The 27,442-nt window shown below is 43.2% G+C and overlaps 2 protein-coding genes and 1 non-coding gene across 7 annotated transcripts in view; 1 reads left to right on the plus strand and 2 right to left on the minus strand.

The window, feature by feature from the left end:
• Window positions 1-4,365: 4,365 nt before the first annotated feature.
• On the minus strand, window positions 4,366-17,343 carry ZBED3 (zinc finger BED-type containing 3). 2 transcript variants are annotated; one of them, XM_005557219.5, is made up of 3 exons: window positions 17,247-17,343; window positions 9,093-9,232; window positions 4,366-8,405 (listed from the first exon to the last, which is right to left on the minus strand). In XM_005557219.5, the coding sequence occupies exon 3, from the start codon at window positions 8,386-8,388 to the stop codon at window positions 7,693-7,695; it is 696 nt and encodes a 231-aa protein (XP_005557276.1). In that variant the 5' UTR covers window positions 8,389-8,405; window positions 9,093-9,232; window positions 17,247-17,343; the 3' UTR covers window positions 4,366-7,692. The 2 variants fall into 2 exon arrangements, with proteins under 2 accessions (XP_005557276.1, XP_073849767.1); XM_073993666.1 differs by lacking the exon at window positions 17,247-17,343 and having other exon boundaries at window positions 9,093-9,233.
• On the minus strand, window positions 10,882-11,019 carry LOC123574315 (small nucleolar RNA SNORA47). The gene has a single exon (XR_006699193.1). It is a non-coding gene; the product is annotated as a small nucleolar RNA SNORA47 (small nucleolar RNA).
• A 254-nt stretch (window positions 17,344-17,597) lies between the features above and the next one.
• PDE8B (phosphodiesterase 8B) overlaps window positions 17,598-27,442 on the plus strand; it is a 343,965-nt gene continuing 334,120 nt past the window's right edge. For all 4 annotated transcript variants that reach the window (XM_073993663.1, XM_045393903.3, XM_073993660.1 and 1 more), the window contains exon 1: window positions 17,598-17,754. The gene's annotated coding sequence lies outside the window, so the exon portion shown is untranslated. The remainder of the gene's footprint in view (window positions 17,755-27,442) is intronic.

Below are 27,442 nucleotides of genomic sequence, written 5' to 3' on the forward strand. Positions count from 1 at the left end.
ATTCATGCAGAGCTGGGTAAGTGGGAGACAAGTTTTATTACTCAAATTGGTCTCCCTGAAAATGTGGAGACTGGTTTTTTTTTTTTTTTTAAAGGATAATTTGGCAGATAGGTGGCTAGAATAGTTGGGAGTACTAATGGGTTTGGTCGGAATTGAAATCATAGGGGGTCAAAGTGGGTTCTTGCTGTCTTCTGTTCCTGGGTGAGCCAGGACTGGTTGAGCTAGATTATCAGTCTGGGTGGCTCCAGCTGGTGCATCAGAATGCAGGTTCTGAAAGATATCTCAACCACCAATCTTAGGTTTTACAGTAGTGATTTTATCCCTAGGAGCAATGGAGAGGTTCAAATCTTATGGCCTGTGGTTGCATAACTCCTAAACAGTAATTTCTAATCTTGTGGCTATTTGTTAGTCCTACAAAGGCAGTCTGGAATCCAGGCAAGAAGGGAGTTTGTTTCAGGAAAGGGTTATTATCATCTTTGTTTCAAAGTTGAAATATAAACTAAGTTCCTCTAAAAGTTAGTTTTGTCTTTGCCCAAGAATGAACAAGGACAGTATGGAGGTTCGAAGCAAGATGGAGTCAGTTAGGTCAAATCTGTTTCACTGTCATAATTTTTGCAAAGGTGGTTTCAAGTTTTGGTGAAGATTAAATGGAGATAAGGTTTGTGTGGCACTGAGCACACTGTCTGATGCATAATAAACCTCCACATATCAGTGATTATTAGCATTGTTATTATCCATGCTAGCAATACCAAGGACATGGTTGTAGGAGTAGAATCCCAGAGTAGAGATGGTGGTTATTGAAGTCAGGTAGGATGAGGAATGAGGCTAGCAAGTAGTGGATGGGTCATCCTCATTCCACAAGGCAATAGGAGATAGGTGTGGACAAGAAGACTGAGTCAGGAGGTGGATTTCTAAGTGAATATTGGAAAATGAGGAGGAGATTGGTAGACAATAGTGAGAAAGGATAGAAGTTACTGTAGGTGACTCTCATCATCCTCAAAGGAGGAGGAATGGATTCTACATGACTTTGGAAATGGAGTCATCTGGAGGAATGATAGGGAGATCTAGCCAGACAACCCTGGCTCTCAGTACTCCATGGGAGCACGGGAGCTACAGGGAGAATTCCAAGAAGTAGAAGATTTCAGATCCCCATATGTAAAAGTCTTTCAACAGCATACATTAATTCAGCAAATAGCCAAGAAACACGTAGCACAGGCCAGGCACTGTTCTAGGTACTAGGGATACAACAGTGAATAAAATAGTCAAGGCTCCCTGCCTTCATGGAGCTTACATTTATTTTTACATAGGATTTGGCAGAATGTAAGGGCCAAGTAATACATGCAGGCCTTGATAGTTCCAGAAAGTATTAATCCAAAATCGTTTCTGTTCATTCCAAAGTTTTAAAGCCAAAATTTTAAAGCAAAAATTTGGGTGGAGTGTTTGATGCAGAAAGGATTTGGGGCTTTTTTCTTAATGTTTTCAGACTGTTTCTAAACCAGATCTATTTAGGGGAATCTTACAAACTGTGCTTTCAAAATCTTTTTAGTCATGTGTTTGAGAGTTCTGGGTATGTAGACAACAACAGACCTCATTGAGGCTGCAGCCCCTTGTTCAATTATGTATCTCCTCTACTTGAGAAGAATAACTGCTTGCTCAGACATCTGGGTTCTATGGTTCTGAATCTGAGCACTAAGTACAGTCATGTATCACTTAACGACGGGGATATGTTCTGAGAAATGCCTTGGTGGTGATTTCGTCACTGTACAAACATGGTAGAGGTACTCACACAAACCTAGATGGTACAGCCTACTGTACACCTAGGCTATATGGTATACTGATTGCTTCTAGGCTACAAACCTGTACAGAATTCTGTCGTCTAACACAGTAAGTATTCATATATCAAAACATATCTAAACATAGAAAAGGTACAGTAAAAATAACAGTGTGGTAATCTTACAGGACCACCACTGTATGTGTGGTATGTCATAGACTGAAACTTTAGGTGGTGTATGACTCTACCAAAAAAACAAAAATGAAATTGCATTATGCAGTTCATGACTATACAAAAAAAAACATGCAACAGGAATCAGGTCACTGGAACTGGAAGTGATGGAGAACATGTAAATCAAAAAGTCTTTGGAGGGTGAAGAGCAGACACAGATGGGAAAGTTAATGTGAATGGAGGCAAACAATGTCTGCCTGCTATGTAAGAATGTCTTTCTTTTTTTTTTTTTTTTTTTGAGACAAAGTCTTCCTCTATTGCCCAGGCCAGAATGCAGTAGCATGGTCATAGCTCACTGCAGTCTCCACCTCCCAGGCTCAAGCAATCCTTCCACCTCAGCTTCCTGAGTAGCTAGGATGACAAGTGTGTACTAGCACACCTGGCTAAAAATTTTAATTTTTTGTGGATATGGGGTCTCCCTGTGTTGCCTAGGCTGGTCTTCAACTCCTAGGCTCAAGCGATCCTCCCGCCTTGGCCCTCCCAGTGTGCTGGGATTACAGGCATGAACTACCATGCCCAGCCAAGAATGACTTTTGGAAATTCTTTCTTTAAAAAAAATCACTCTTCATCTATGTTAAAATGCTGTGGTATTTCATTGCCCAGCATGCAGAATACAGGGAGAAGCTGGTGGAATATTATCAAATGTATTTAAACATGTGACAACGTTTTACTTAGCTTCCAATTACTAGTAGACTTCAGAGGGCAGAAGGTTGCCAGCTCATTCATCTGGTCATTACTTATCTTGACCAAAAGCCCACGAGAATATATACTGAAAGAATAAAGCTTTCATTACCATTTAATGTTTTTCCTTAAAGCCTTATTTTAATACTGTGAAACCAGATTTCAGAGAATGTCATAATTAAGATTTTCATAAAAAGAAACATTTAATACTATTTAAACATATAATGACTCCCAGTGCTACCTGAATTCATTCACATCATAAACCAACTAAAATGGGCTTTAATCTCTACGGTGACCATGCTGCCTTTACTTAACCTTAATATACCACTATCAAGACCAATTTATGAGCCACACTAAAATAATTATCATTGTTTTATTATAATTTCACCTTATTAACCAGAAATATTAACCTGGTTAATCATCTACCATATTCGCCAGACTCTGAATAATTGGCAGTTCTTTTAAAAAATCAAATGTATCCTGGAAAGAGGGGTATTTGCCAATTCAAGGATGTTTTAAAGAATGTGCTGGGGACTCATGGCCACTCTAAAAGAGGAGTTCCAGAAATGTTGAAGCATTTTGGGAATAACTGTATAGTCTTCCAGGTCTTCTACTTTGAAGAGAAAATGCCTTAGATAGATAGATTTGTATATACCTTTTGGATTCATCAGATTACTTTTAGTCACAAGTCAGATTGAGTTTTGACTGGCGCAGGTCATTTGGCAACTATTTGATAGAAAAATATTAAATAGTTCTATCGGAAAGAGAATGTCTTGGCAGATCTCTGAGGCTTGTGTGTAGGTGTTCTCAGGAATCCTCCCGGGGAGCCTGCTTTTGTGGGTTCCTTGGGAATGGTTTCAGGTGAGCAGCAGGAGCCCTCAAGGCCGAAGAGGCTGAAATGCATTAAGTAGGCTGGAGTCAGGTGACGCGCCACAGCCACCATATCCTGACAGTGGACAAGTCACTCTCTGGGACCTATTTTCCTAATCTATCAAATGATGGAGTTGGACTGAACAAGGGCTGCATTTCTTTCTAGGATTTTCTGGAAACGGGGATCATATCCATGCTTTCGTTGGAGATTGTGTTTTAACTAAGGAAGCTGAATGCTGAAGGAGAGGAATTTTGTCTACGAACAAAATTTTTTATCATAAAAGTAATTCATACTTTGTGTAAAAAATTACAACATTGCAGAAGTGTATAAACAGAAAGTAAAAACCTCTTCCCTTAACTCAGCACTCAGGTTTATTGTTCTGTATATCCTGAACAGAACATTCAGGCTCGCACTAGCCATCTTTGAGGCAGTAGTTAAGACTCTAAATCTTTTCCTATGTTTTAATGGTTCTTACAGTTGGTGAGATGGAAGAGTAACATTTGTGGAAGTCTTTTTCCTTCTAAAAAGGAAATTCAGATCATCTAGCCCATATAAATCCATATGAAGAAGTTAAGTTCCAATACTTGAAAATAACTTACACTATTACTAGAGTAATATAAAAATTGCAAAAGACAAAAGAAAATACATTAAAATGTTAATAGCAGTTTTACAGAGGTGACAGGATTTTGAGGTATTATTTTTTCTGTTCTTCCTCGATTGAGGCAATACATTTTGTGTTACTCGTATAATAAAAAAGATTTACATACCAGAATAGTTGGTTGATTGGCTTCAAACCAAACAGTCCAATAACTGATGCATTAAATCTTTATTGACTAAACAGCTTAAAAATTATTACTGCTATTTCCTTTATTTGTTGTTGTGAATTTTACTCAGAATTAAAGATAAATGATTATATTAGTAATTACAGGAAAACTAGTAAAAATCTTAAAGACATTGAATGGGTTAATGTACTGAGCAGCTATGGAATGCAAGGCACTGTGGGAGTGGGGTGAGTCTACTCCCCCCAAAGGCTCAGGGTCTGGCAGGGGAGGTGAGATAAAAACCCATAGCCATACACTGGCTGGCCTGTTCTGAGGGTTGTGAGACAGGATGCTAGGAGACCAGAGAAGAAAGAAATGTCTCGACGTGAGGAGAAATCAAGGAAAGCATGGTTTTAGAAAATGGGTGGGATGTTTTTTGTACCGAGAGACTGAAGAGGCTTTTTAAAGTGGAGGGAAGGCAAACTGTGGCATAAAGATGCCAATACCAGGTATTATCAGGAAGAACAGAGTCCAATTTGGCTGGAGCATAGGGCATATGTAGGGGAAGGGAGAGGACTGGCACGGGGGCAGAAGGGGACTTGAATGTCAGGTGACAGTCAAAGCTTGCACTCTAATAAGTAGGTGATTGATAGGTGATCTTGGGGACTTTTGAGCAGGAAGAGTGGATAATAAATCAATACTGGCTTAGGACAATCCCTTTGGCTTTGGCCAAATTGTGACTCAGGTAAGGGACGGTTGGGGGAGACAAGGATGGGAGGATGCATGATAAATGGGCCCTATGCTTGGCAGGAAGGCAGTGCAATATTTTGTAGAAATAGACTTAGCAGAGCAGGCGCCCAGCATTCAGTGAGACCGCAGTTCAAACCCCATACAGACTCTTAGCTGCTGTATGACTTGAAGCTGTTAGTAACTCCCCTGAACCTGTCTCATCTACAAAATGGGCATAGTAGCACCTATGTCATAGGGTTGCTTCATGGCAGGTAATTATTCTTGTAAAGCATTTAGCACAGCTCTGATGACACATGGTGAATGCTCAGTAAATATTAATGTCACTAATTCCAGTCAATTCCATTAACTGGAATTAATTAGTTGGAGTTAGGAAGGAAACAGGTGTCAGCTGGGTCGACTGAGGGAAGCAGAGATCTCAGGAAGCAGTACATGGTGGTTCGGTGGGAGCATGGCATCTGTGAGGGAGACTGTCTGCAGTGGGATCCCACCTCTACTGCCGGCCAGCTGTGATCTTCTACAGGCTACTTAACCCTTCTAGCTCAGCACAGTGTTACCATGGAGCTGGTGTGAGAGTAAAGTGAGATAATTAATGCATGTTAAGTGTGTCGTATGTGCCTGATACATTGTTAGTGCCCAGTAAATGTTAGTCATCAGGTGAGGGGTGTGATGTGGGGTTGAATAGATTCGCCTCTTCCACTCACAGAGGCAGGATGTGCAAGGAGGAGTGGAGACATGCAGCAAGGGATTGGGCATGAAGGATCAGGCCTGGGGAGAACACTTGGCCTGGAGATATTCAGGAGTCCCTGGCCCAGAGATTACAATTCTGCAGGGAGATGAGCCACGAGTGGAGTATTAGATATAGGCCTAAGGAAGCAATCAGACACTTCCAGAATAAAGGACATTTGCTAAGACAGCTGGCCTGGTTGCTTCACAAAGTGTCATCGGAAAATATGTCGGGATTGTTCTAGACTAAAAGTGACTAGAGTTGAAACCAAAAGAATGTATGAACCTTGATGGGACCTGGGGTTTTTTTGTTTTGTTTTGTTTTTTAAAGACAAACATTCTGGAGACAATTGTTGATACTGATTAAGGGCTCTATATTAGAGGTTATAAAGAAGTTACTGTTTATATTTTTAGGCATGATAATCTTATTGTAATCACGTAGAACAATGTCTTTGTTCTCAGGAAATCTATGTGGAAATACTCAGGGGTGAAATGTCATTTTATGTACACATGCATGGGGTGGGGAGAACAGTAAATCTGGCAAAATGTTAACTATTCAATCCAAGTGGAGAGTACGTATCTGAGTATTCATTGTGCTAGCCTTTCAACTTTTTCTGGATGTGTGGAATTTTTCAATATAAAAAAAGAGGAAAAAAAAAGAGGCCTGTGAAAAATCTGGGAACCAGTATACAACAGGAAAAGGAATTCTTTGGAGGAAAAACAGGATCTACCTACCAAGAGAGCAATTTCAAGAAGGGAGAGATTAAGCAAAATGGAGGCTGCAAATAGATCATCATATTTGGTCACTGAGAGATTGTGGCGGCTTGGAAATAGTCCACTGTAGCACAGAAAACTGAACCAGAGTGAAGGAGTAAAAACTGGGGAGGAAGTATAGGCAGCAAGGACTTGTTGGCCCTTCTGGGTTAAGTCTTTCTTTTCAGTAAGAAAGGGAGACTGAGTATTGATGAGGAAGATCCTGGGGGAAAGGGAGGGACTGAGACAGCGAAAGGGGGAATACTACAGGAGGAAAGACCCAGTAAACATGGGAGAGGAATGGGATGGAAAATGACAGGAAGATGTGGCCTTATGCAAAGGGATGCTTTCCCCTTCAGCCCAGAGGTGAGGACTATGACGACACGTGGGGAAGAAACCCTCTTCCTAGTGACAAGGGGATGAGGTGATGTCTTGCTAAGGTGGCAGATGTGAGGCCTGAAAGTGGACATATGTGCCACACTTGTCGTTAGGTCTGAACCAAGGGAAAGATGGCCGAGGGAAGACAGAGTGCACCTGGTATTGGTTGAATAATACGGGGAGTAAAAAAGGGGGCTCTTTGGGACTGCCCCGATGAGGGCTAGAGATGATGCGAGTCTACAGCAGTCACGGAAACTGGAGGGGACATCCCTCCGACCCTTCAGAACTTGGTGTTGGGCAGATTATGCATTAGGAACTCTTTTTTTGGGTAAAAAGCTTTCTCATTTCCCCGCACCCTCCACCTTGGGCTGTTGGAGGCACATGGTGTGATAAGTCTTTGGTATGGAATGAAGCTCTCTATCCTTTCAAAGTCACCAGGTTCGGGTTCCCAGCCCTAAGTGGTCATGGCACCAGGGGGTCTGGGTTCACGGGGCTGCTGCAGCTCTCGGGTGTTCCGTGTGCCACCCCATCCCTTGCATGCATGCCCACGAAAGGCCGCCCAGGCACCCCAGGTGACCCCATGGAAGTGAGTTTTGGTTCTGCTCTGGCTTCGAAGTGCTTCTCAAGCTGAAGCCTTCGGGCGCGGAAGGCCCTACAGTTAGCTGGAGCTTCCAAGTGAGTAGCGGCTGCTTCGGGTCTGGCTTCGGTGCCAGCGAGGGCTGAAGGCGTTGGTCGGAGAAGCGCTGGCCTGGGGTGGGGAAGTGGCCACACCCCTACAGGAGGACCTTTGTGATGACGCAGCTGTCCCTGTCCCCCTCGGGGTCGTCCTTGAGCGGCAGCGCAGTGGGAGCCCAGCCCAAGGCGCCCTCACGGCGGCTCACTTCCCGCAGCCGCACCTGCAGCGCCTCCCGCTCGGCCTGCAGCTCCCGGCGCGCCTGGGCCGCGGCGCGCTCCTCCTCCTGCAGCGCCCTCCTCCTCCGCTCCAGGGCGCGCTCACCCTGCTCCACGGCCGCCTCACGCCGTTCCAGCTCCCGCTCCCGCCGGCTGCCGCGCACGGCCAGTGCGCCCATCTGTTCCAGCAGGCGCGCCCAGTCGCCCTCGGGGGCCGCAGCGGGGACTGGCGGCGGCGGGCAGGGCGCGGCAGGTGGTGAGCGCCGGGTGCCGCTGCTCTCCAGCTCCCGCCGGTGCGCGCTCTTCAGGTGCCTCCACAGCGCCGAGGTCCCTGCGTGGAAGCCCGGGCCGCGGCCCACCTGCTCCCCGCACAGACGGCAGGTGGCCCAGTGGCCCGACGGATGCCCGGGGCGCCCCGGGGCCAGGTGGAAGTAGCCCCAGGCCTCGGAGTACGGCGCCCCCAGGCGGCCGGGAGGCATCGGCGCTGGCCCCAGTCCGGGACACTGACCGCCCCGTGCCGCCGTGTCGTCTAGCCCGCGGGCCTCGTCCATGGTGCAGGTCGGCTCGCCACTCCTCATTCTGCGGCGCCCGCACGCTGGGGAGCAGGGGAAGAATAATAATGAGTGTTAGGATCACGCACACAGCTCCTAGACTACAGTTAGTCTGAGAAAGCATGCCGCCCTCCATTTTCTTACCGATAAAAATCCTATAGTGTGGGTAGGTGTCTAGGTTTCTAGTTAATCTTCAGTATTAAGTGTTGATTCCTCAGGAAAAAAAGTGTTAAAAATGTCTAGCCCTTCCTATACTAGGAATCCTGTTTGAAATCAAGTGGATCCCTAGTGAACAAGTATTTCTACTAATAGCGGGAGGCTAAGCTGCTTGAACGGAAAAAACTAGCTAACTCCGTGCAGTGTCTGTGTTAGCTTTAACTAGTCTCTGCTTTCTTAACAATAACAACAATAAAAAAGGTACTGTCTTCAGAATAACAGCGAGGCTTCCTTATGCAGTCTTCTCTGGGTGCTGCACAGCACACTTCAGCAATGACCAGAAAAAAAGCTTTGGGAATGAAAATTTTGTTTCTTAAACTTCAGGAGTGGAAGAGCCAGTGGTGAACAGCCTTTTAAAAAGCTTTCAACGACTGTATGCTTTTCAAGATAAAAATATGTTTTTGTGATTATAAAAACAATCTACCATGAGAAAATCGGCAGTACTGAAAGCAATGCTTTTAAGATATGCACATTTAGGAAATGGCAATGTCCAAAGCAGCACTCTAAAGTTTTACCTTTAAATTAGACAGTGGGTGATTTCCCAAGGACTCTGGGGTCCCTGTCATTGCCTCAGGGTTTCCAACCATCTCAGGTTCCACGGGTAGAAAAAATGCATGCAACACGATTCCTGAGTTCCGAAGAACCATCAGCAGTGCTAGGAGTAAATTCAGAGGACAGGCAGGCCAGTGAAAGAAATGCATTCAAACCACCTTAAAGATAGATACTAGAAATAATGAGCAGCGCCATGCCCTCGTTCACTTTTTCTAACCCTTTCATAGATACCCAAGGAATAAAACAAATAAAATTAGTTTTCTTTATTGTTTGTGCTAACTAAAAGATCCCCTCTACATATTTGCAAGATACAAAGTTTGCTCAATACTTTTAATTAAGCAAGAAAAAGAAATAAAAGTAATAATGTCTTGCTTTGTTCAACACAAAATCTGTTAAAAGGATCCAAACATAATGCAATGACTGTCACCGCAGTCTTTTTTATTAGGAAAATAATTCACCACTGCAATAACCTATTAAAGAAAAGGGAATACAAAAAAAGGCAAAGTTTATTCCTTAGGAAATAAGTTCACAAAGGACCAAATGTGTGATTCTAGATAAATTTGCTTTGAAAGTTGAAAAACAATGAGAAGAAAACACATGACAGACTTCTTGAGCTCTTCTGAGAACTTATTTCAGGGAGAAAAGGGCAAGGTGAGACCCAGGCACAGTGAGATCAATGCTGCTCATGCTGTCAGATTTTGAACCAGCAGCCATGGACATGACAAAGTTCCAGAATCCTTCTTGTTAAACACAACTGGAAAAAACTGAAGACAAAGATGAGAATAGGAAAAATAAGCTGCTATAGTAACAGAAGCATTTAGTGTAAACTATGAATTCAGTTGCTAATAGTCTTGTTAGAGATGCACAGTACTTTTCTAAACCTAAGTATTATTTTTCCCACCAAGCAAGTCCACTCCGGATCAGGTATGACATTTAACATATCTCATTTTTAAAAAAAGATAACAGATCTGCCAGAATCATCAAAAAAGACAAGTACCATGCATCTTCTAACAAGGAAATGGCTATTTACATGTCTTCTGATATACAGGCATTGATTTAAATATGGTCACTCACAATAAAGACCAATTAGCATAAAAAATCTTTAGAAATTAAAGGCTACATTTTCCCCCAAGAGATTTATTACATTGCTAAAATCTCAAAAGTGAGGAAAGTAGGATGAGGAGTTACAGACCACCTTCAAGAATGGTATTTTTGTGGCCAGTAAATATTATGGTTATGTAACATTATGGTTGCTAAACAGAGTAAGATGTAAGGGTTATAAACATTTTTTTAATTATCTAACTTGACTTAGAATTTTTTCTATACTTTTTTCTTTTTTAAAATTTCTATTTCCTTCTATATTGAATCTGAGCTTTCCCGAGGTCCTTTTTTATTACTGGACAAACACAAAAGTGGACAGAGTATTAAAAGGGATGTAAACGTTTCTTATAACATCAAGAGTATTGCTTTGCATTCTGATATGCTTGAGCTAAAGCTTGGAAACTGCACATAAACCCGCAGGTTGTCTTACTTGTGCCAAAGTCTGAGAGTCATCCTTACTGATGTGGCCCTAATAGAGCCAGAGGTGACCCATTATTGTCATGCTTTTTACCTCTCCGGGTTTCTTTAAAAACTGGAATGCCCAGAGGGAGTGTTGCACAGGTGAATGCCATCTGTTAGGAGTTAAAGTGGGCACAAGGTGAGAAGCACTGACTTTGACGTCTTAATCCTTTTGACCTAGTAGAAGCCTCACAAATGTCGGCCAGCACAGCGCTGCCCCTCCGAGGGTGGCAGGGGGACATCCTCTGCCTGGGCAGCCCTTCGATTTTGGAGGTCGTAACCGGTGGAAGGCAGCATGGGGCAGAACTGCCTCACCTTCTCAGTCCTCCACACCATGCGGCTATATTCTAGCTCAATACAATCCTCAGTCTCAGTATCTACCGTAACAGCCTGGTTAGCTCTGCTAGACAACCCGAGTGCATTTCAGCTGCCCCTGCAATGTGGAGGGGGAGAAAGCTCTTCAGACACTTCAGCCACAACCATAACACACAAAGGGCTCTTCAAACTGACAATAAAAAGACAAAGAGCCCGATAGAAAAACAGACGAGAAATATGAGTAGGCAAATGACCTAACAGCAAACTCAAATAGCCAGGAAATTTGTGAAAAGGTGCACAACATCACTTATTTTCATGGAAATGCTATTAAAGTAGCAGGAAGGTATCATTTTACATCCATCACACCAAGAAACATTAAGAGGTCTAACAGCCAAAGTTACAAGGGAGGTAGAGAAAACGCACACACTCCTCAATTACTAGTGAAGATGGGATGGATTTTAGGAAAGCATTCTGGCCATTTCTTCCCTCCCTCCCTCCCTCCCTCCCTCCCTTCCTTCCTTCCCTCCTTCCCAGGGTCTTACTCTGTCACCTAGGCTGGAGTGCAGTGGCACAATCATGGCTCACTGCAAACCTCTGCTTCCCGGGCTCAAGAAGCGATCCTCCCACCTCAGCATCCAAAGTAGCTGGGACTACAGGTGCATGCTACCATGCTTGGCTAATTTTTGTATTTTTTGGTAGAGACAGGGTCTATGTTACCCAGGCTGGTCTTTCTTGAACTCCTGGCTCAAGTGATCCACCTGCCTCAGCCTCCCAAAGTGCTGGGATTACAGTCATGAGCATATCCAATGAGAATACGTATCATTAATTCTGTGGTTAGCTAATAAGAAGAAAATGAAAAGTAAGAGCTCCCTCAATTTTTCCTTGAACATTTTTTTTTTAAAACTAACACAAAGGTGCCAATGAATTTGAGTATTTTGCTTACATCCATCCACTCCATCCAACTCTCATTCAAATGCTCATTGTGCACCTGCTAAGGTCAGGTGCGTGCTTTCTGCCAAGCATTCCAAGAGGAATGTCACGAAGTCTCTGCTCGCAGGAAGCGTACCATCTGGTGGGGAAAGAGATGCTTCCAACAATAATTCTGATACCTGTGTGATAGGGCCGGCTGCAGTTTCTATATTATTTAAAAACAGAGGCTGGGCTCGGTGGCTCACGCCTATAATCCCAACATTTTGGAAGGCCCAAGCAGGTGGATCACCTGAGGTCAGGAGTTCAAGAGCAGCTTGGCCAACATGGTGAAACCTTTTCTCTACTAAAAATACAAAAATTAGCTGGGCGTGGTGGCGGGTGCCTATATTCCCAGGTACTCGAGAGGCTAAGGTAGGAGAATTGCTTGAACCCGGGAGGTGGAGGTTGCAATGAGCCGAGATAGCACCATTGCATTCCAGTCTGGGTGACAAGAGTGAAACTCTGTCTCGGAAAAAAAAAAAAAAAAAGATATAACCTGAGATTCTACTCCTGGAGATCTCTTCTATAGAACTAACAGCACCAATAAACACAGTCTTGTGTCAGGATGTTCATTACAGAATCATGTAGGGTGACAAGAAACTGGAAGCAAGGGAATGCCTGCCACCAGGAAAATGGCTGAGTATATAACATATGTTTATATCAGGGAATATTATATAGCAATTAAAGAGGAATAGCATGAAGTTCTGTTCAACGTCTTAGAAGGATATCTGGAGGAACTGTTCAGGGAGAAAAGAGATGCAGAAGAGTGTATAATATGATCCCACTATTATTAAGTAATACACATATCTGTATAGGCAATATACAGATACAGATGAAGAAAAATAAAGGAGATACTATGGGTTGAGGCAATGGTAACTGATGTGAAAGAAGGGAGAAGGGGAAGAGGTAAACACAAAAGCAAAAGCAATAAGATGCTAAGAAAGCATGCATGTGATCACGTGTATACATTTAGGGAAAGTGTGTATATCACAGGATCTCTACAAAAATAAAAAATAATTTTACAAAACAACCCCTGGGGCAGGGTGCGGTGGCTCACACCTGTAATCCCAGCCCTTTGGGAGGCCGAGGCAGGTGGATCACTTGAGGTCAGGAGTTCAGAAGACCAGCCTGGCCAACATGGTGAAACCCCATCTCTATGAAAAATAGAAAAAATTAGCTGGGCGTGGTGGCGGGCGCCTGTAATCCCAGCTACTCTGGAGGCTGAGGCAGGAGAATCGCTTGAACCTGGGAGGCGGAGGTTGCAGTGAGCTGAGATTGCACCATTGCACTCCAGCCTGGGCAACAAGAGCGAAACCCTATCTCAGAAAAACGAAAAACAAAAACCAAAAAAACAAAACAACCCTTGGCTCCTCAGGCGTGTGAGCTCAGGCAGGGCCAGCCCAGCCTTAACTGTGGAGGCTGGTGGGACAGTCCCATGGGGAAGCCCACTGCTGTGCCGCCTGGAGGAGGAAACCCAGCCTGTGGGGCAGCTCATTGTCACGTGGTTTGCTGTGCTCTGCAGAAGGAGATTCTGTATGCACACCCAGGACGTCATGGAAGAGGAGCTCATCCCATTCATCTCCCTGGCACAGAGTAGACACTTGGGGGATGCTGCATTAAATGAAATGAACCTGACTCTGTTTCTTTAGCCCCAGCTCACCCGAGTCTCAATCTTCCCATCTGTCAAGAGAAATAAGATTATTTGCCTCTAAACAGGTGGCTGAGATCAGACAGTGCAAATGATGTCACTGTTGGACTCTCTAGTGTTATATAAATTCAAGGCATGAAGAAAAAAGAAACTACCGATATTTACTACTCAGACGCATCCACGTTAAGATTTTAGTGGTTAAAAGGCAGTTATTTTTCCATCTGACATTATGTTATTGAACAAAGTAAGTAGTCTAAGTTGGGGGAATCCCCTTGGGAGTTGTTTGAGTACAAAGAGCAAATAAAAAAGAGTAACAGATCCAAGACCCTTAGCCCTTAAATTTATTTTCACTTCCTAAACTGACCCTCATGCAAAATAGGTTGCTTATCACTAAGGTAAAATAAGATAATGAGGAGGTTTAATTAGCCAAAGCCCTGTGATATGCATTTCTTCCTTATCAAATACCCAATGAGAATGCATATCATTAATTCTGTGGTTAGCTAACAAGAAGAAAATGAAAAGTAACAGCTCCCTTAATTTTTCCTTGAAAATTTTTTTTAAACTAACACAAAGGTGCCAATGAATTTGAGTATTTTGCTTACATCCATCCACTCCATCCAACTCTCATTCAAATGCTCATTGTGCACCTGCTAAGGTCAGGTGCGTGCTTTCTGCCAAGCATTCCAAGAGGAATGTCACGAAGTCTCTGCCCTCAGGAAGCGTATCCTCTGGTTGGGAAAGATGCTTCCAGCAATAATTCTGATACCTGTGTGATACGGTTTGGCTGTGTCCCCACCCAAATCTCATCTTGAATTGTACTCCCGTAATTCCCACGTGTTGTGGGAGGGAACTGGTGGGAGGTAATTGAAACATGGGCGCGGTTTCTCCCATACTGTTCTCGTGCTAGTGAATAAATCTCATGAGATCGGATGGTTTTATAAACAAGAAGCCCTTTTCACTTGACCCTCATTCTAGCTCATGCCGCAGTCAGCTAAGGAGTGCCTTTCGCCTTCCGCCATGACTGTTAGGCCTCCCTAGCCACGTGGAACTTTAAGTCCATTAAACCTCTTTCTTTTATAAATTGCCCAGTCTTGGGTATGTCTTTATCAGCAGCGTGAAAACAGACTACTAACAGACTGGTAAAGATGAAATCAGTGCTCGCTCCTTTGGGTGAATTCCATTACATCATCTCCACTGGGGAAGGGGTGGGCGTGGGCAGCTCCTGGGAGCTGATGTCTTAGGGACCCTAACACAGAAGTTCATGCAGTTCAGCATCCCTTCCCCTCCCATGCCCCACAGGGCACAACCGCATTGTCATCCACCACCAAAACACATTACCCATAGTACTCGACTCTAATAAAGTTCCAGTTCCTCAGTTGTATAATGAGGCTTCCAAGCTCCTATTTTAAAAGAAAGTTTCTTGAAGCTAAATAAAAGCACTACTAACATGAAATTAACAGTGGAAATCTCTGAGTGCAATTTCAGGGTGAAAAAAACTGAAAAGACAAATGCAGATTTTAGATATTTCAAGGAAGGAGAGAGAGTAGTGTTGCTGGTACCATGCCTCTGCACTTGCTGTAGCTGAGTTTCATTTGAGTATCCATTATTTGGAAGGAGTTCTTAAATCTAAGCCTGTGGAAGACAATAAATTCACATTAATTATCTCTCCATTTGACTCAATTTTTGAAGAGGTTCTATCCTGATAAACTATCAGATTCAATCCCAGATTCCTCGGTATGATGTCCCTGAATACCAGTATAAAGAATAAAGGAAGAAATCAAAACCTGGATGAATAATCTGTATAAATATGGGCATATACACAAGGTATGACTGTAATATTGACAGTCATCCTATAAAGCACCCACAAAAGTTAATTGTATTATTTTATACTTATGCTTATGCACATAAAAAAATATTTGACAGGCTAAAGGCCAAAGAACCAGGCACTGTTCTCAAAAGGACATAGTAATTAATTACACTTCTATTTGTCCTTTCATACTCAAGGCTACTCACTGTAGCTGGGTTAACCAGGCAGAGTTTAAACCAATATATGTTGGTTGAGCCTGGATCTTAGATGAGAAATTCACACTCATGTGAAATTCACACAGACTTATGTGGAAACACTAAAAACATTTACTTCATCCACCAGTGACTTTAATCAAAGTAGAACAAAATAATTAATACAAGTAATTAGAGTTGACAACTGAAGTGTCAAGAAAACCACAGTTCATCTGTTATCCGTCCATCTCTGTTGAAATATTAATTTACTGCCATATATTAATCTATTTATAAACAGATCCAGACAATTAGAAAAATTAGTCTGGAATCACCAGGCTGAAGGCTTAGCTGAAGTTAAAAGACAAGTAAAAATGCCTCCAAACTGTAAAACCTGAGTTGGGGAATAAATGGTAAAATGTGTAAAAGTTTAGAAAAAGGTTATATGTGGACTGTAAAAAACACACTGGACTCACAGGTAATTATGTGGTGAATCAGAGACGTTTCTTAAATGTCATAAGCCAAACTCTTAGATATTTCTACCACTAGCTAAAAGGCAGAAAAGCACTCTATTAATGCACTTTTTAAAATGAAAATTGCGACGTGTTCTGCCCTTAAAGTGGACCTTTATTTCAGGCCTGCATTACTTTGCTTAATAGATATGGTCCTAAAGATTAAGGTGGTGATCCATTTTATCTTGTAAAAATGCATAATTTAATCTGAGTTATAGGAATTTAAAGCCGCCCTACTTTGAAGGCCTTTGTGACTCAAAGATTTTTTAATTTAATTTTTAGATTGAGAACTACCTGGCTTGGGCTTTTGGTCTTTTTATAATATATATCGCTGTCTACTTTTTTAATTCTTGGCTGCCTCAAGCTATTCTTGCCTCCAAAAGCTGTCATCATAATATATGAATAAAAACGGCAGAAAATAATTACCCTAATTAGGTTAATGTATTAAGTTGTTTCTACAGCAGTTTCTCTTAAACACCTTATCTTTGTAGTCTTGGCTAACTAGAAATTCGACTAGTGGTAAGTATTTATTTTTTCCTTCAAGGGGATTTTTGCTTTGGTAAACCTCGGACATTTGGTTAGTGCAACAGATCACAGAAACTGCTCCAGCGGACTCCGAAAGGAGCGGAAAATTCTTTTGTTTGGGGGCCACGAGGGGTGGAGGAGGGGTGGGGATTCTGGTGTAAGCTTTTGGCTTGCATTCACTTTCTCCCTCCGAAAGTGGGCGACACCAAGTAAGTCCCAATTACAGAAAGAACCCACTGCAGGGTGCCCAGCCGCTTGCCCAGTAAAAAGACTGTAATCAGACAACTTTAATAAAGGGAGAGGAGAGTGGCAACGAATTTCCACATTCCGAACAAGCCTGTCGAAAGCGGAGTGTAGGGAAGGAGCAAGAATGAGGTACTGGAAGATGGTGAGCGGGGTCTTGCAGCAGAATCCCGGGCCCACCTGCCTTCTCAATCGCGACAGCCGGCCCGGAGAAGGGCAGCCCAGCGAAGGGCACGCCCCGCGCGGGTGCCAGGGAGGCCGGCGGGGGCGTCCGCGGTCGCTGCTCACCTGAGCTCCCCGCTGCCCGGCCCGGCCCGCCTCGCCCACCGAGTCTCGAAGCCCACACTCACCCCATTACCCGCGAAACGCTGCCGGAGCCGGCGGCTGGTCGGGAGTTGGGGATGGTAGATCCCCCTCCAGGCGCCTCGCTGACATTTTGTCCCGGACGGAAAACCTCGGCGCTTCCCACTTAAAGACACAGCGCTCCATTCACACGTCTGCGGGGAAAGGGGGGCCGTCACTTGTGGCCTTCACCCGAAAGTGGTAGGGGAGTCGCTCTGAAACCACCAAGGTCCGCGAGCGACAGACTGTGTTGGCCAGGGTTTAAAGATGACGCAATAGCTGAGTGTGGTTGAAATGTAACTATTGTTTTATAACTTTGCATTAACCTTCCAAGACCTGGATTCCCGGGCCTGAGTCTCAGAGCGCGGTTTGTATCCTTGCAGGCTGCAGGCACATGATGTCACAAGTTATTAGAAGAAATCCCTCCAACCTAGGTCTGGACAGATGAAGGCGGCGCTTGTTGGTGTTCACCAAAACACCAGCATGGTGTACCAGCTTTGGCTAGATTATACTCAGGTAACGAACAACCCCTGCAACTGAGTAGCTTCAAGGTCCGTTTCTCAAGCGAATTACTGTGGCTGAAGGGAGCTTTCGTAGTACTCCCCCAGTTTTCTTCACTCCCGGCTCCAGGCTGAAAGATCAACTTTTCTGGGTCGTGCTCCCTGCTGGGCTGGTAAACCAACTTTGAGGGAGAAGGTGGAAGTCCTGATTTGTAGTGTTTGCTATTTCTGTGATGTTAATATTCCCACCATGGCCGATTTCAAGCTACAAACAGTCTAACAAGTGGCTTGCCAAGTTCCTGGAAATGTAACGATTAGCTCTTGTACGTGACTGGCACAAGCTGCTCCTCAAACTCACATTCCGCATGCCTCAGTTCTGCTCAGGTTCTATTGGTCAAAACTTGCTGTCAGTGGGTGGGGAAGTATACCCCTCTCTTAAGGAAGCCTTGCAAGTCATGTGACAATGAAACGGGAGAGTTCCCTGATTTCCCCGTTTTCCCCGCCCTTTGCAGGACATGCAACAGGGCTGTGGCTGGTGTGTTCGGTCTCTGCCCTGCTGAAACCCCTTATGGGAGGTGGAGCATGCAGACAGACGGGTGCAGGAGCTGGGGTGCAAAAGCTGGGGCGCTAGGCTTCCAGCCCCATTGCAGTGTCCAGGGGCAGGAGCCTGTGATTCCTGGAGCCCAAATGGGCTTGTGTTACAGTGTGCTATTTTAGCCTTACCATCAGCGGACGGCTTAAGTGTTAACCAGCTCAATAGACCCTCTGCATTTTTGCAAGCACAGAGGGTCAGTCTGACAGCTTTCTGTATCTCGAGCTCTTCTCCCCCCTCCCAGAAAAATCAGGTCACACATGGACTTGAAGGATAGTGAATGCTGGTGAAGTAGAGTAGTGGGGTGGGGGTTATTAGGTGGTAGGGGTGGCAGTCAGTGGGATGGATGGGGAACTGGAAAGGGCATGGAGTAGGAAGATGATCTTCCCCTGGAGTTTGACCGTCCAGTGGTGGATTCTCTGACTGTCCCCAGCTGAACTCCTCCTAACATTCCTTCTCTTTACCTGCCGCTCTTCTGCTCTTCTGTTCATCTGCTCATCTTTTGCTGCTGGAGCCTGGTTTCTGGAGTTTATTTGCGTACAGGATAGGGGGTCATGGAGGGCGAAAAGGTAACTTTTGGGCACAAGGGCAGGAATGCCTCCCTTCATTTAGGGCCATGGGTTTCCAGGCTTGAGGGTGGGGCCTTTGCCAGGGAACTGCCTTATTCTACCCAGTAGTTCCCTGTCTTCTGTCCCTATCAACAATAAGTGAGCTGAATAATACTCTTAAAAGGAGGGCGAGAAATAACTGGGTAGAATAATACAATCCACCTTTCCAATAATGGTTTCGGAAGAAGAAACTGGTTGGGTGTCTTCAAAGGCAGGGGTCCCCAACCCCGGGGCCATGTATCAGTACCCTTTGTACCCTGTTAGGAACCAGGTGGCACAGCAGGAGATGAGTAAGGGGCAAGCAAAAGAGGGAAGCTTCATCTGTATTTACAGCCGCTTCCCATGACTAGCATTGCCGTCTGAGCTCCACCTCCTGTTACATCAGCTGGGGCATTAGATTCTCATAGGAGCACAATTGTGAACTATGTGCATTCAAGGGATCTAGGTTGTGTGCCCCTTATGAGAATCCAATGCCTGATGATCTGTCACTATCTCCTATCATGCCCAGATGGGCCCATCTAATTGCAGGAAAACAAACTCAGGGCTCCCACTGATTCTACATTATGGCAAGTTGTATAGTTATTTCATTATATGTTACAGTGTAATAATAATAGAAATAAAGTGCACAATAAATGTGATGTGCTTGAATCATCCCAAACCCATTCCCCACCCCTGTCCATGGAAAAATTGTCTTCCATGAAACCAGTCCCTGTTGCCAAAAAGGTTGGGGATTGCTGTTCAAAGGGATGATTTTGCAATGTGAAGGCCAACTATTAGGTTAGTACTGTTCTTCAGGCCCAAAGGACACTTTATAGCTGTGGACATCTGATAAAAAGAAAAGTAATGAGTGTACTGTTGGTGGGAATGTATATCCAGACACCCATTATGGAAAACAGTATGGAGGCTTCTCAGAAAACTAAAGATAGAACTGTCATATGATCCATCAATCCCACTACTGGTTATTTATCCAAAGGAAAGGAAATCAATGTATCAAAGGGATCCTTGTACCCCCGTTTATAGCCACACTATTCACAATAGCCAAGATATGAAATCAACCAAAGTCTATAAACAGATCAGTAAAGAAAATGTGATATATATACACAATGGAATACTATTCAGCCATAAAAAGCAATGAAATCCTGTCATTTGCAGCGACATGCAGGGAACTAAAGGCCATCTTGTTAAGTTAAATGAGTCAGACACAGAAAGGCAAAAATCACATGTTCACACTCATGTGGGAGCTAAAGAAGTTGATCTCATGGAGGTAGAGAGCAGAAGGGTGTAGGAGTAGGGGAGTGAAGACAGGTTGGTGAATGGGTACAAGCAAACGGATAAGATGGAATAAGTTCTAGTTTTTGATAACACAGAAGGGTGACTATAGTTAGCAACAATACATTGTATTTCCAAATAACTAGAAGAGAAGATATTTTTCTTTCTTTTTTTTTTTTTTTTTGAGACGGCTCTTGCACTGTTGCCCAGGCTGGGGTACAGTGGTGCAATCTCGGCTCACTGAAAGCTCCGCCTCCTGGGTTCACGCCATTCTCCTGCCTCAGCCTCCCAAGTAGCTGGGACTACAGGCGCCTGCCACCACGCCCGGCTAACTTTTTTGTATTTTTAGTAGAGATGGGGTTTCACCGTGTTAGCCAGGGTGGTCTCAATCTCCTGACCTCATGATCCGCCCGCCTCTGCCTCCCAAAGTGCTGGGATTACAGGCGTGAGCCAGTGCACCCGGCCGAAGAGAAGATTTTTTTCTATGAGTTTGACTTTAATTTCTAAGATTCCACATATACTTGAGATCATGCAGTATTTGTCTTTTTGTGTCTGCCTTATTTCACTTAGCATACTCTTCTCTAAGACATCTATGTTGTTGCAAATGGTAAGAGTTCCTTTTTCTTTAAGGCTGAATAATATCCGTGTGTGTGTGTCTGTGTGTGTGTGTGTGTGTGTGTATACACCACAGTTTCTTTTTTTATTCATCAGTTGATGGACACTTAGATTGTTACCATATCTTTTGGCTTCTGTAAATAATGCTGCAATTAACATGGGACTGCAGATACTTCTTGGAGATAGGGTTTTTATTTCTTTTGGAAATGTACCCAATAGTAGTATTAGTGGATCATATGGTAGTTCTATTTTTAATTTTTTGAGGAACCTCTATACTATTTTTCATAATGGCTGCACCAATTGACGTTTCCACCAACAGGGTAAAAGTGTCCCCTTTTCTCGAATGCTCACCAACACTTGCTGTCTTTTGACTTTTTGATAATAGCCATCCTAACAGGTGTAAGGTGATGTCATTTTGACTTGCATTTCTCTGCTAATTAGTGATGTCGAGTAGAAGAGAAGATTTAAAATGTTCCCAATACAAAGAAATGATAAATGTTCAAGGTGATGGGTATCCTGATAACCCTGACGATCATTACACATTGTATGCATGCATCAAAATATCGCATGTACCCCGTAAATACGTACAAATATTTTGTATCAATAAAAACATGAAAAAGAAAAGTAACTAGTATAAATGGCCAGGTGCAGTGGCTCACGCCTGGAGGCCCAGGTGAGTGGATCACTTAAGGTCAGGAGTTCAAGACCAGCCTGGCCAACATGGTGAAACCCCATCTCTACTAGAAAAATACAAAAATTAGCCGGATGTGGTGGTGGATCCCTGTAAGCCCAGCTCCCTGGGAGCCTGAGGTGGGAGAATTGCTTGAACACAGAGGTGGAGGTTGCAGCGAGCCAAGATCGTGCAACTGCACTCCAGCCTGGGTGACAGTGTGAGACCTTGTCTAAAAAATAATAATAAAATAAAATAAATAAAAAAGAAAAGTAACTAGTGTAAACGAATCAGGTTAAAGTCATCTCTAATTCATGTTTAAATATTTGAACAAATTTTTACAGTTTACTGTATCTGGCAGTTCTTTTAAGAAGAAGCTTTATTACTTTGAGTGTCTAAAAGAATCCATTTAACTTTAAACTGACCATGTAATGAGATACATGATCTTTTCATTAGTTCATAGAGGAGTTTTTAGTAAGTGCTGGTTATAGGCAAAGCACTATCTTAAGCCTAAGCAGGAGTCTGGAGACTATTCCTGCCCTCAAGAGGATTACACTCCAGTATGACAGTAAGACACATGCAACTCCAAGAAGAAAGTAAAAAATTATGTAAGAGGAAATATTCAAGTGCCATAATAAATTGAGAACGGCTACATAGTTTTGAAAGTGGCAGCATTTTATCAAGGCTTGAAAAGGAGTAGGATTGGACTCCTGGCATTATATGTTTATTATCTTAACGAGATGTATTTTTAAAGTCAGATAAAAGGAGCTTATCTTATTTGTGAGTCAGTGCTTAAATTTTCTTAAATTTTGTGAGTCAATGCTTAAATTTAATATTTTTCTAAATTCTTAAATTTTCTTGTAATCAGAAATCTCCTTCTTGTGTTACATTTAAAATCAAACTACAAAATATGTCTCAATATCTAATAACTTTTCTTCTTTGCCCTACATACTTTGTTCAAGTTTCAGCAAGAAAAACAACCTTCAGTTCTTACTTTCTTGGTAGTGGCAATTCCCCTAACGTTCATCACACGTTTAACCATAAATAAATAACATTTAATTTTCACAGGAGGATCTCATTTCTGTCCCCTGCCCTGGAAGTTGGCAAAAAGTAAGGACCTGCATTTCATTGGAAATACAGAATATTTACTCTCCCTATTCTCTTCAGAAATTACAGCCTTGAAATCTGCTATCAGAAACCCAGTTTGAGGCTGGGCCCAGTGCAGTGACTCACGCCTGTAATCCCGGCACTTTGGGAGGCCAAAGCAGGCGAATTAGTTGAGCCCAGGAGTTTGAGACCAGTTTGGACAACATGGCGAAATCACCTCTTAAAAAAGAAAAAAAAGAAAATACAAAAATACCCCCCAGAATGGTAGCATACATCTGTGGTCCCAGTTACTCAGGAGGCTGAGGTGGGAGTGTTGTTTGAGCTCAGGAGGTGAAGGCTGTAGTGAGCCCTGATCACACACACCACTATACCCCAGCCTGGGTGATGGCGTGAGATCCTGTCTCAAAACCAAACCCAGTTTGAGAAAAATATTTATCAAGATTGCCTCAAAGACATGCAATTATGGAGCTGTGTTCTTTGGACCACACTGTTGTGGTGCATCCCAGATGTGCTTTTGGTCTGTAGGTTTCTTTCTTGGGCTGTTTTTATCTTGTTTTTGGTATAAGGGTAATACCAGCCTCACAAAGTGAGTTAACAAGTGCTCTTTTCTATTTTTTGAAAGAGTTTGTGAAGAATTGCTATTAATTTTTCTTTAAATGTTTGGTAGATTCAACAGTGAAGACATCTGGACCCCAGCTTTGATTTATGCATAGGTGGTTGATTACTAATTCAATCTCTTCATTTATTATCTGTCTGTTCAGATTATCTATTTCTTCTTGTCAGTTTTGGTAGTTTGTATTTTTTCCAGGAATTTGTTGATTTCATCAATATGATCTAAGGTGTTGGTATATACTTTTTCATAATATAGTATTTTTTATACTTTTTTTTATTTCTATAAGGTTGATGGTAATGTCCCCTCTTTCCTTTCTGGTTCCTGGATGTGCTTTTACTAAACTGTCCCTGGGATAATGCCATCTGCCTTCAGAGAGGCACCTTGTAGGAAACAGATGCATAAACTTCATTATCAGATTTAGTGTCATGATGTCATCTGCTACAGCTGTCTACTGCATCCCACAGTGTTTTCTCTGCAGGATCTAGAGGAGAACTTTCTCTGATCTCTCCGTGTCATGAAAAGCGCTGCATGCCCTGAACAAATGAGACCTTTTAATCCCACTGTGGATTATGTCTCCTGCTTTGGCTGCTGGGAGGGCTGAGTCCAATGTTGAATATCTACTCTATCAGTTTCCTAGAGCTGCCACAACAAAGTATCACAAACAGATTGGCTGAAAACAACAGGTGTTTATTCTTCCATAGTCCTGGAGGTTTGGTTAGAAGTCAAAATTAAGGTGTCCGCTGGGCTATGTTACCTTTGGAACCTGTAGGGAAGAATATGAGGGGACTTCAAAAAGGTTGTGGAAAAATGGAATTAAAAGATAAAAATGAGAAATATACATTTTATTTCTCAACATAAACTCCATTAAGTTCAAGAGACTTTTGTAAGCGATGATACCAGCCATCTAGTCCATTCCCAGCATCCTGGGAATTTAGCCATGTCAATGCAGTCTTCCTTACGTCATTAACTGAAGAAAAATGGGTACACTTTACATCTGTTTTCTTGAGATTGAGTCTCACTCTGCCACTCAGGCTGGGGTGCAGTTGTGTGATCATAGCTCACTACAACCTCGACCTCCTGGGTTCAAGCAATCCTCCCACCTCAGTCTCCCAAGTAGCAGAGACAGGCAGATACCACCATGCCTGGTTAAGTTTGTATTTTGTGTAGAGACAGAGTCTCACCATGTTGCCCAGTCTGGTCTTGAACTCCTGGGCTCAAGTGATCCTCTCATCTTGGCTTCTCAAAGTCTTGGGATTATAAGCATGAGCCACCATGCCCGCCATTTTTTTTTTTTTTTTAAATATTAGTGTGTTAGTCCATTTTGCATTGCTATAAAAGGATACCTGAAAGGAGGCTCATTCGACTCTCAGTTCTGCAGGCTGTACAAGTAGCAAGGTGTCAGCATCTGCTTCTGGTGAGGACCTCAGGAAACTTCCACTTACGACAAAAGGGGAAGGGGAGCAGACATCATGGCAAGAGAAGAGGAAAGAGGGAGTAGAGGGAGGCGCCAGACTCTTTTTAACAACCAGATCTGGAGGGAAGTAAGAGTGAGAACTCATACCCCCCAGGTACGGCATTAATCTGTTTTTGAGGAATCTGCCCCCATGACTCAAACACCTCCTATTATGCCCCACCTGCAACACTGGGAATCAAACTTCAGCGTGAGACTTGGAGGGGACAAATATTCAAACTATATCAATTAGAAAAAAAAGAAGTCAGACAGCCACGTCAGCTCTGTAAGGTGGATGCCTAATGATTTTCTATGGGAACTCTCAAAAAATTGCCCTTGTCTGATGAGAGGAATAAGCAGGAGCACTGTTGTGGTAGAGAAATACTCTCTCTGGTGAAGCTTTCCCAGGTGTTTTTTTGCTAAAGCTTTGGTTAACTTTCTCAAGACACTCTCATAATAAGCAGATGGTATTGTTGTTTGGCCCCTCAGAAAGTCAACAGGTGAAATGCCTTGAACATCCCCAGAAATTGTTGCCAGAACTTTGGTCTTGACTGGTCTGCTTTTGCTTTGCCGCGGTAACTTTCTTCACTTCTCTTGTTAGCCATTGCTCTGATTGTGCTTTGTCTTCAGGATCATCCTGGTGAAGCCATGTTTCATCTTCTGTTCCAATTCTTGAAAGAAATGATCCCATTGTTTATTCTGCTCTTCTGCACAGCTGATCTGAGCACAGTGGTTTTGGCACCCATTGAGTAGAAACTTTGCTCAACTAAAATTTTTCAGTGAGAATTGTGTGAGCTGACCCAGGTGAGATGTCTGTGGTGTTGGCCATTGTTTCTGCTCTTCATCGTTGGTCCTCTTCAGTTAGGGCTCAAACAAGATGAATTTTTTTTTCTTGCAAATCGATGTAGATGGTCTACCGCGATGGGCTTCATCTTCAACATTGTCTCATCCCTTCGTAAACTTATCCATTTGTAAGCATCTAATTTCTTTGGGGGCATTGTCTCCATAAACTTTCTGTAAAGCATCGATGATTTTACCACTCTTGTCCCCACACTTCACCATAAATTTGAGGTTGATTCTTGCATTAGCCGACTTCATGTTGCTCTGATGTGGACTCTTCAAACTGAAGTCATATCCTTCTTCATGCCTCAAACAGGACCCTATTCAGATATGTTATACAAGTTAGTACCAGTTTATTGGTGTGGAAAAACTTTGAAATCCATGCACAATTTTTTCATGATACACTTTTTTTTTTTTTTGAGATGGGGTCTCACTGTGTTGCCCAGGCTGGAGTGTGGTGGTGTGATCTCTGCTCACTGCAGCCTGAACCTCCAGGTTTAAGCAATTCTCCCACCTCAGCCTCCCCAGTAGCTGGGACCACAGGTGTATGCTAACACACTCAGCTAATTTTTGTATTTTTATTAGAGCTAGGGTTTTGCTATGTTGGCCAGGCTGGTCTTGAACTTCTGACCTGAAGTGATCTGCCTGCCTTGACCTCCCAAAGTGCTGGGATTACAGGCATGAGCCACCGCGCTGAGCATGATACACATTATTGATGAACTTTATTGAAGTACCCTTTGTACTTCCTTACCTTTCCCTAGCTTCTGGTGGTGGCTGGCTGTCTTACTCCATTTCATGCCTACTATAACAGAACACCTAAAACTGGGTAATTTATAATGAACAGGCATTTATTAGCTCATAGTTCTGGAGGCTGGTAAGTTCCCTATCAAGATGCCAGCAATGGGTGAGAGCATTCTGGTTTCATCATCACATGGCAGAAGGCAAGAGGTAGGAGGAGAAACTCCCTTCATCAAGCCCTTTATAATTACATTAATCTATTGTGAGGGCAGGGCTCTCATGACTGAAACATTTCCCACTGGGCTCTTCCCTCCAGCACATTGGGGATTATGTTTCAACATGAGTTTTGGAGGGGACAGAAACATTCAAACCATAGCAGTAGCAATACCTTGTGTTCCTTGGCTTGCAGTTGCATCCCTCCAATCGCTGCCTCTGTCATCACATGGCATTGTCCCTGGGTGTCTGTGTCCAGATTTGTCCCTTCTTATAAGGATGCTGGCTATATTGGATTACGACCCACCCTAGTGGGTGTCTTAACATGTTTACATCTGCAATCACCTTATTTCCAGATAAGGTCACATTCACAAATGCCCAGAGTTAGGACTTCAACACATCTTTTGCAGGGACATAGTTCAACTCAAAGCACCTACAAGTGCCACGTGGTCAACTTCTCTGTATGCTAATATTACCCTTCTTATTTCATCTTTTATTTTTCTCCCTCTATTTTCCTTTTGTCCCAATTACCTAGATTACTTAGTTTTTGCTTAATTATATACATCTTTGGCTGGGTTTGAAAGGAAGAAGACAGAAATGAAGGGAAGGAGGAAGAGAAGGCGAGAGGAAAAGAGAGAAGGAGAAGGAGGAAGAAAAGCTTGCCCCCTAAAATTAGACATGAGACCAGGGGAACAGAGTGGCTGGAATGGAGAGCAAGGGTGGGAAAGACTGACTGGGAAAATGTTTTTGCTGTGGGCTTCATCAGAACCTCAGAATTACTTTTTTTGAGGAGATGGATGCAGTGGCTAGCAGCTTCTTGAAGCTTAGCTGATCTAGGAAAAAGTGGAAGATAGTTTGATGAACTGGGAATTAGGAGAGTAAAGGTATGGTCCAGCTACTTTTATATGAATGTTAGTAGACACAATATGGATTGAAGTTTTGTGGTAATAGGAAGCTTATACAGTGTTGAAGACTAACGTATCCTAGCT

This window comes from Macaca fascicularis, chromosome 6 (genome assembly GCF_037993035.2).
Source record: "Macaca fascicularis isolate 582-1 chromosome 6, T2T-MFA8v1.1".
Lineage (NCBI taxonomy): Eukaryota > Metazoa > Chordata > Mammalia > Primates > Cercopithecidae > Macaca > Macaca fascicularis.

Bases quoted from the DNA above. Each gene is read 5' to 3' on its own strand.
- ZBED3 (XM_005557219.5), bottom strand. From the start codon at position 8,388: ATGAGGAGTGGCGAGCCGACCTGCACCATGGACGAGGCCCGCGGGCTA.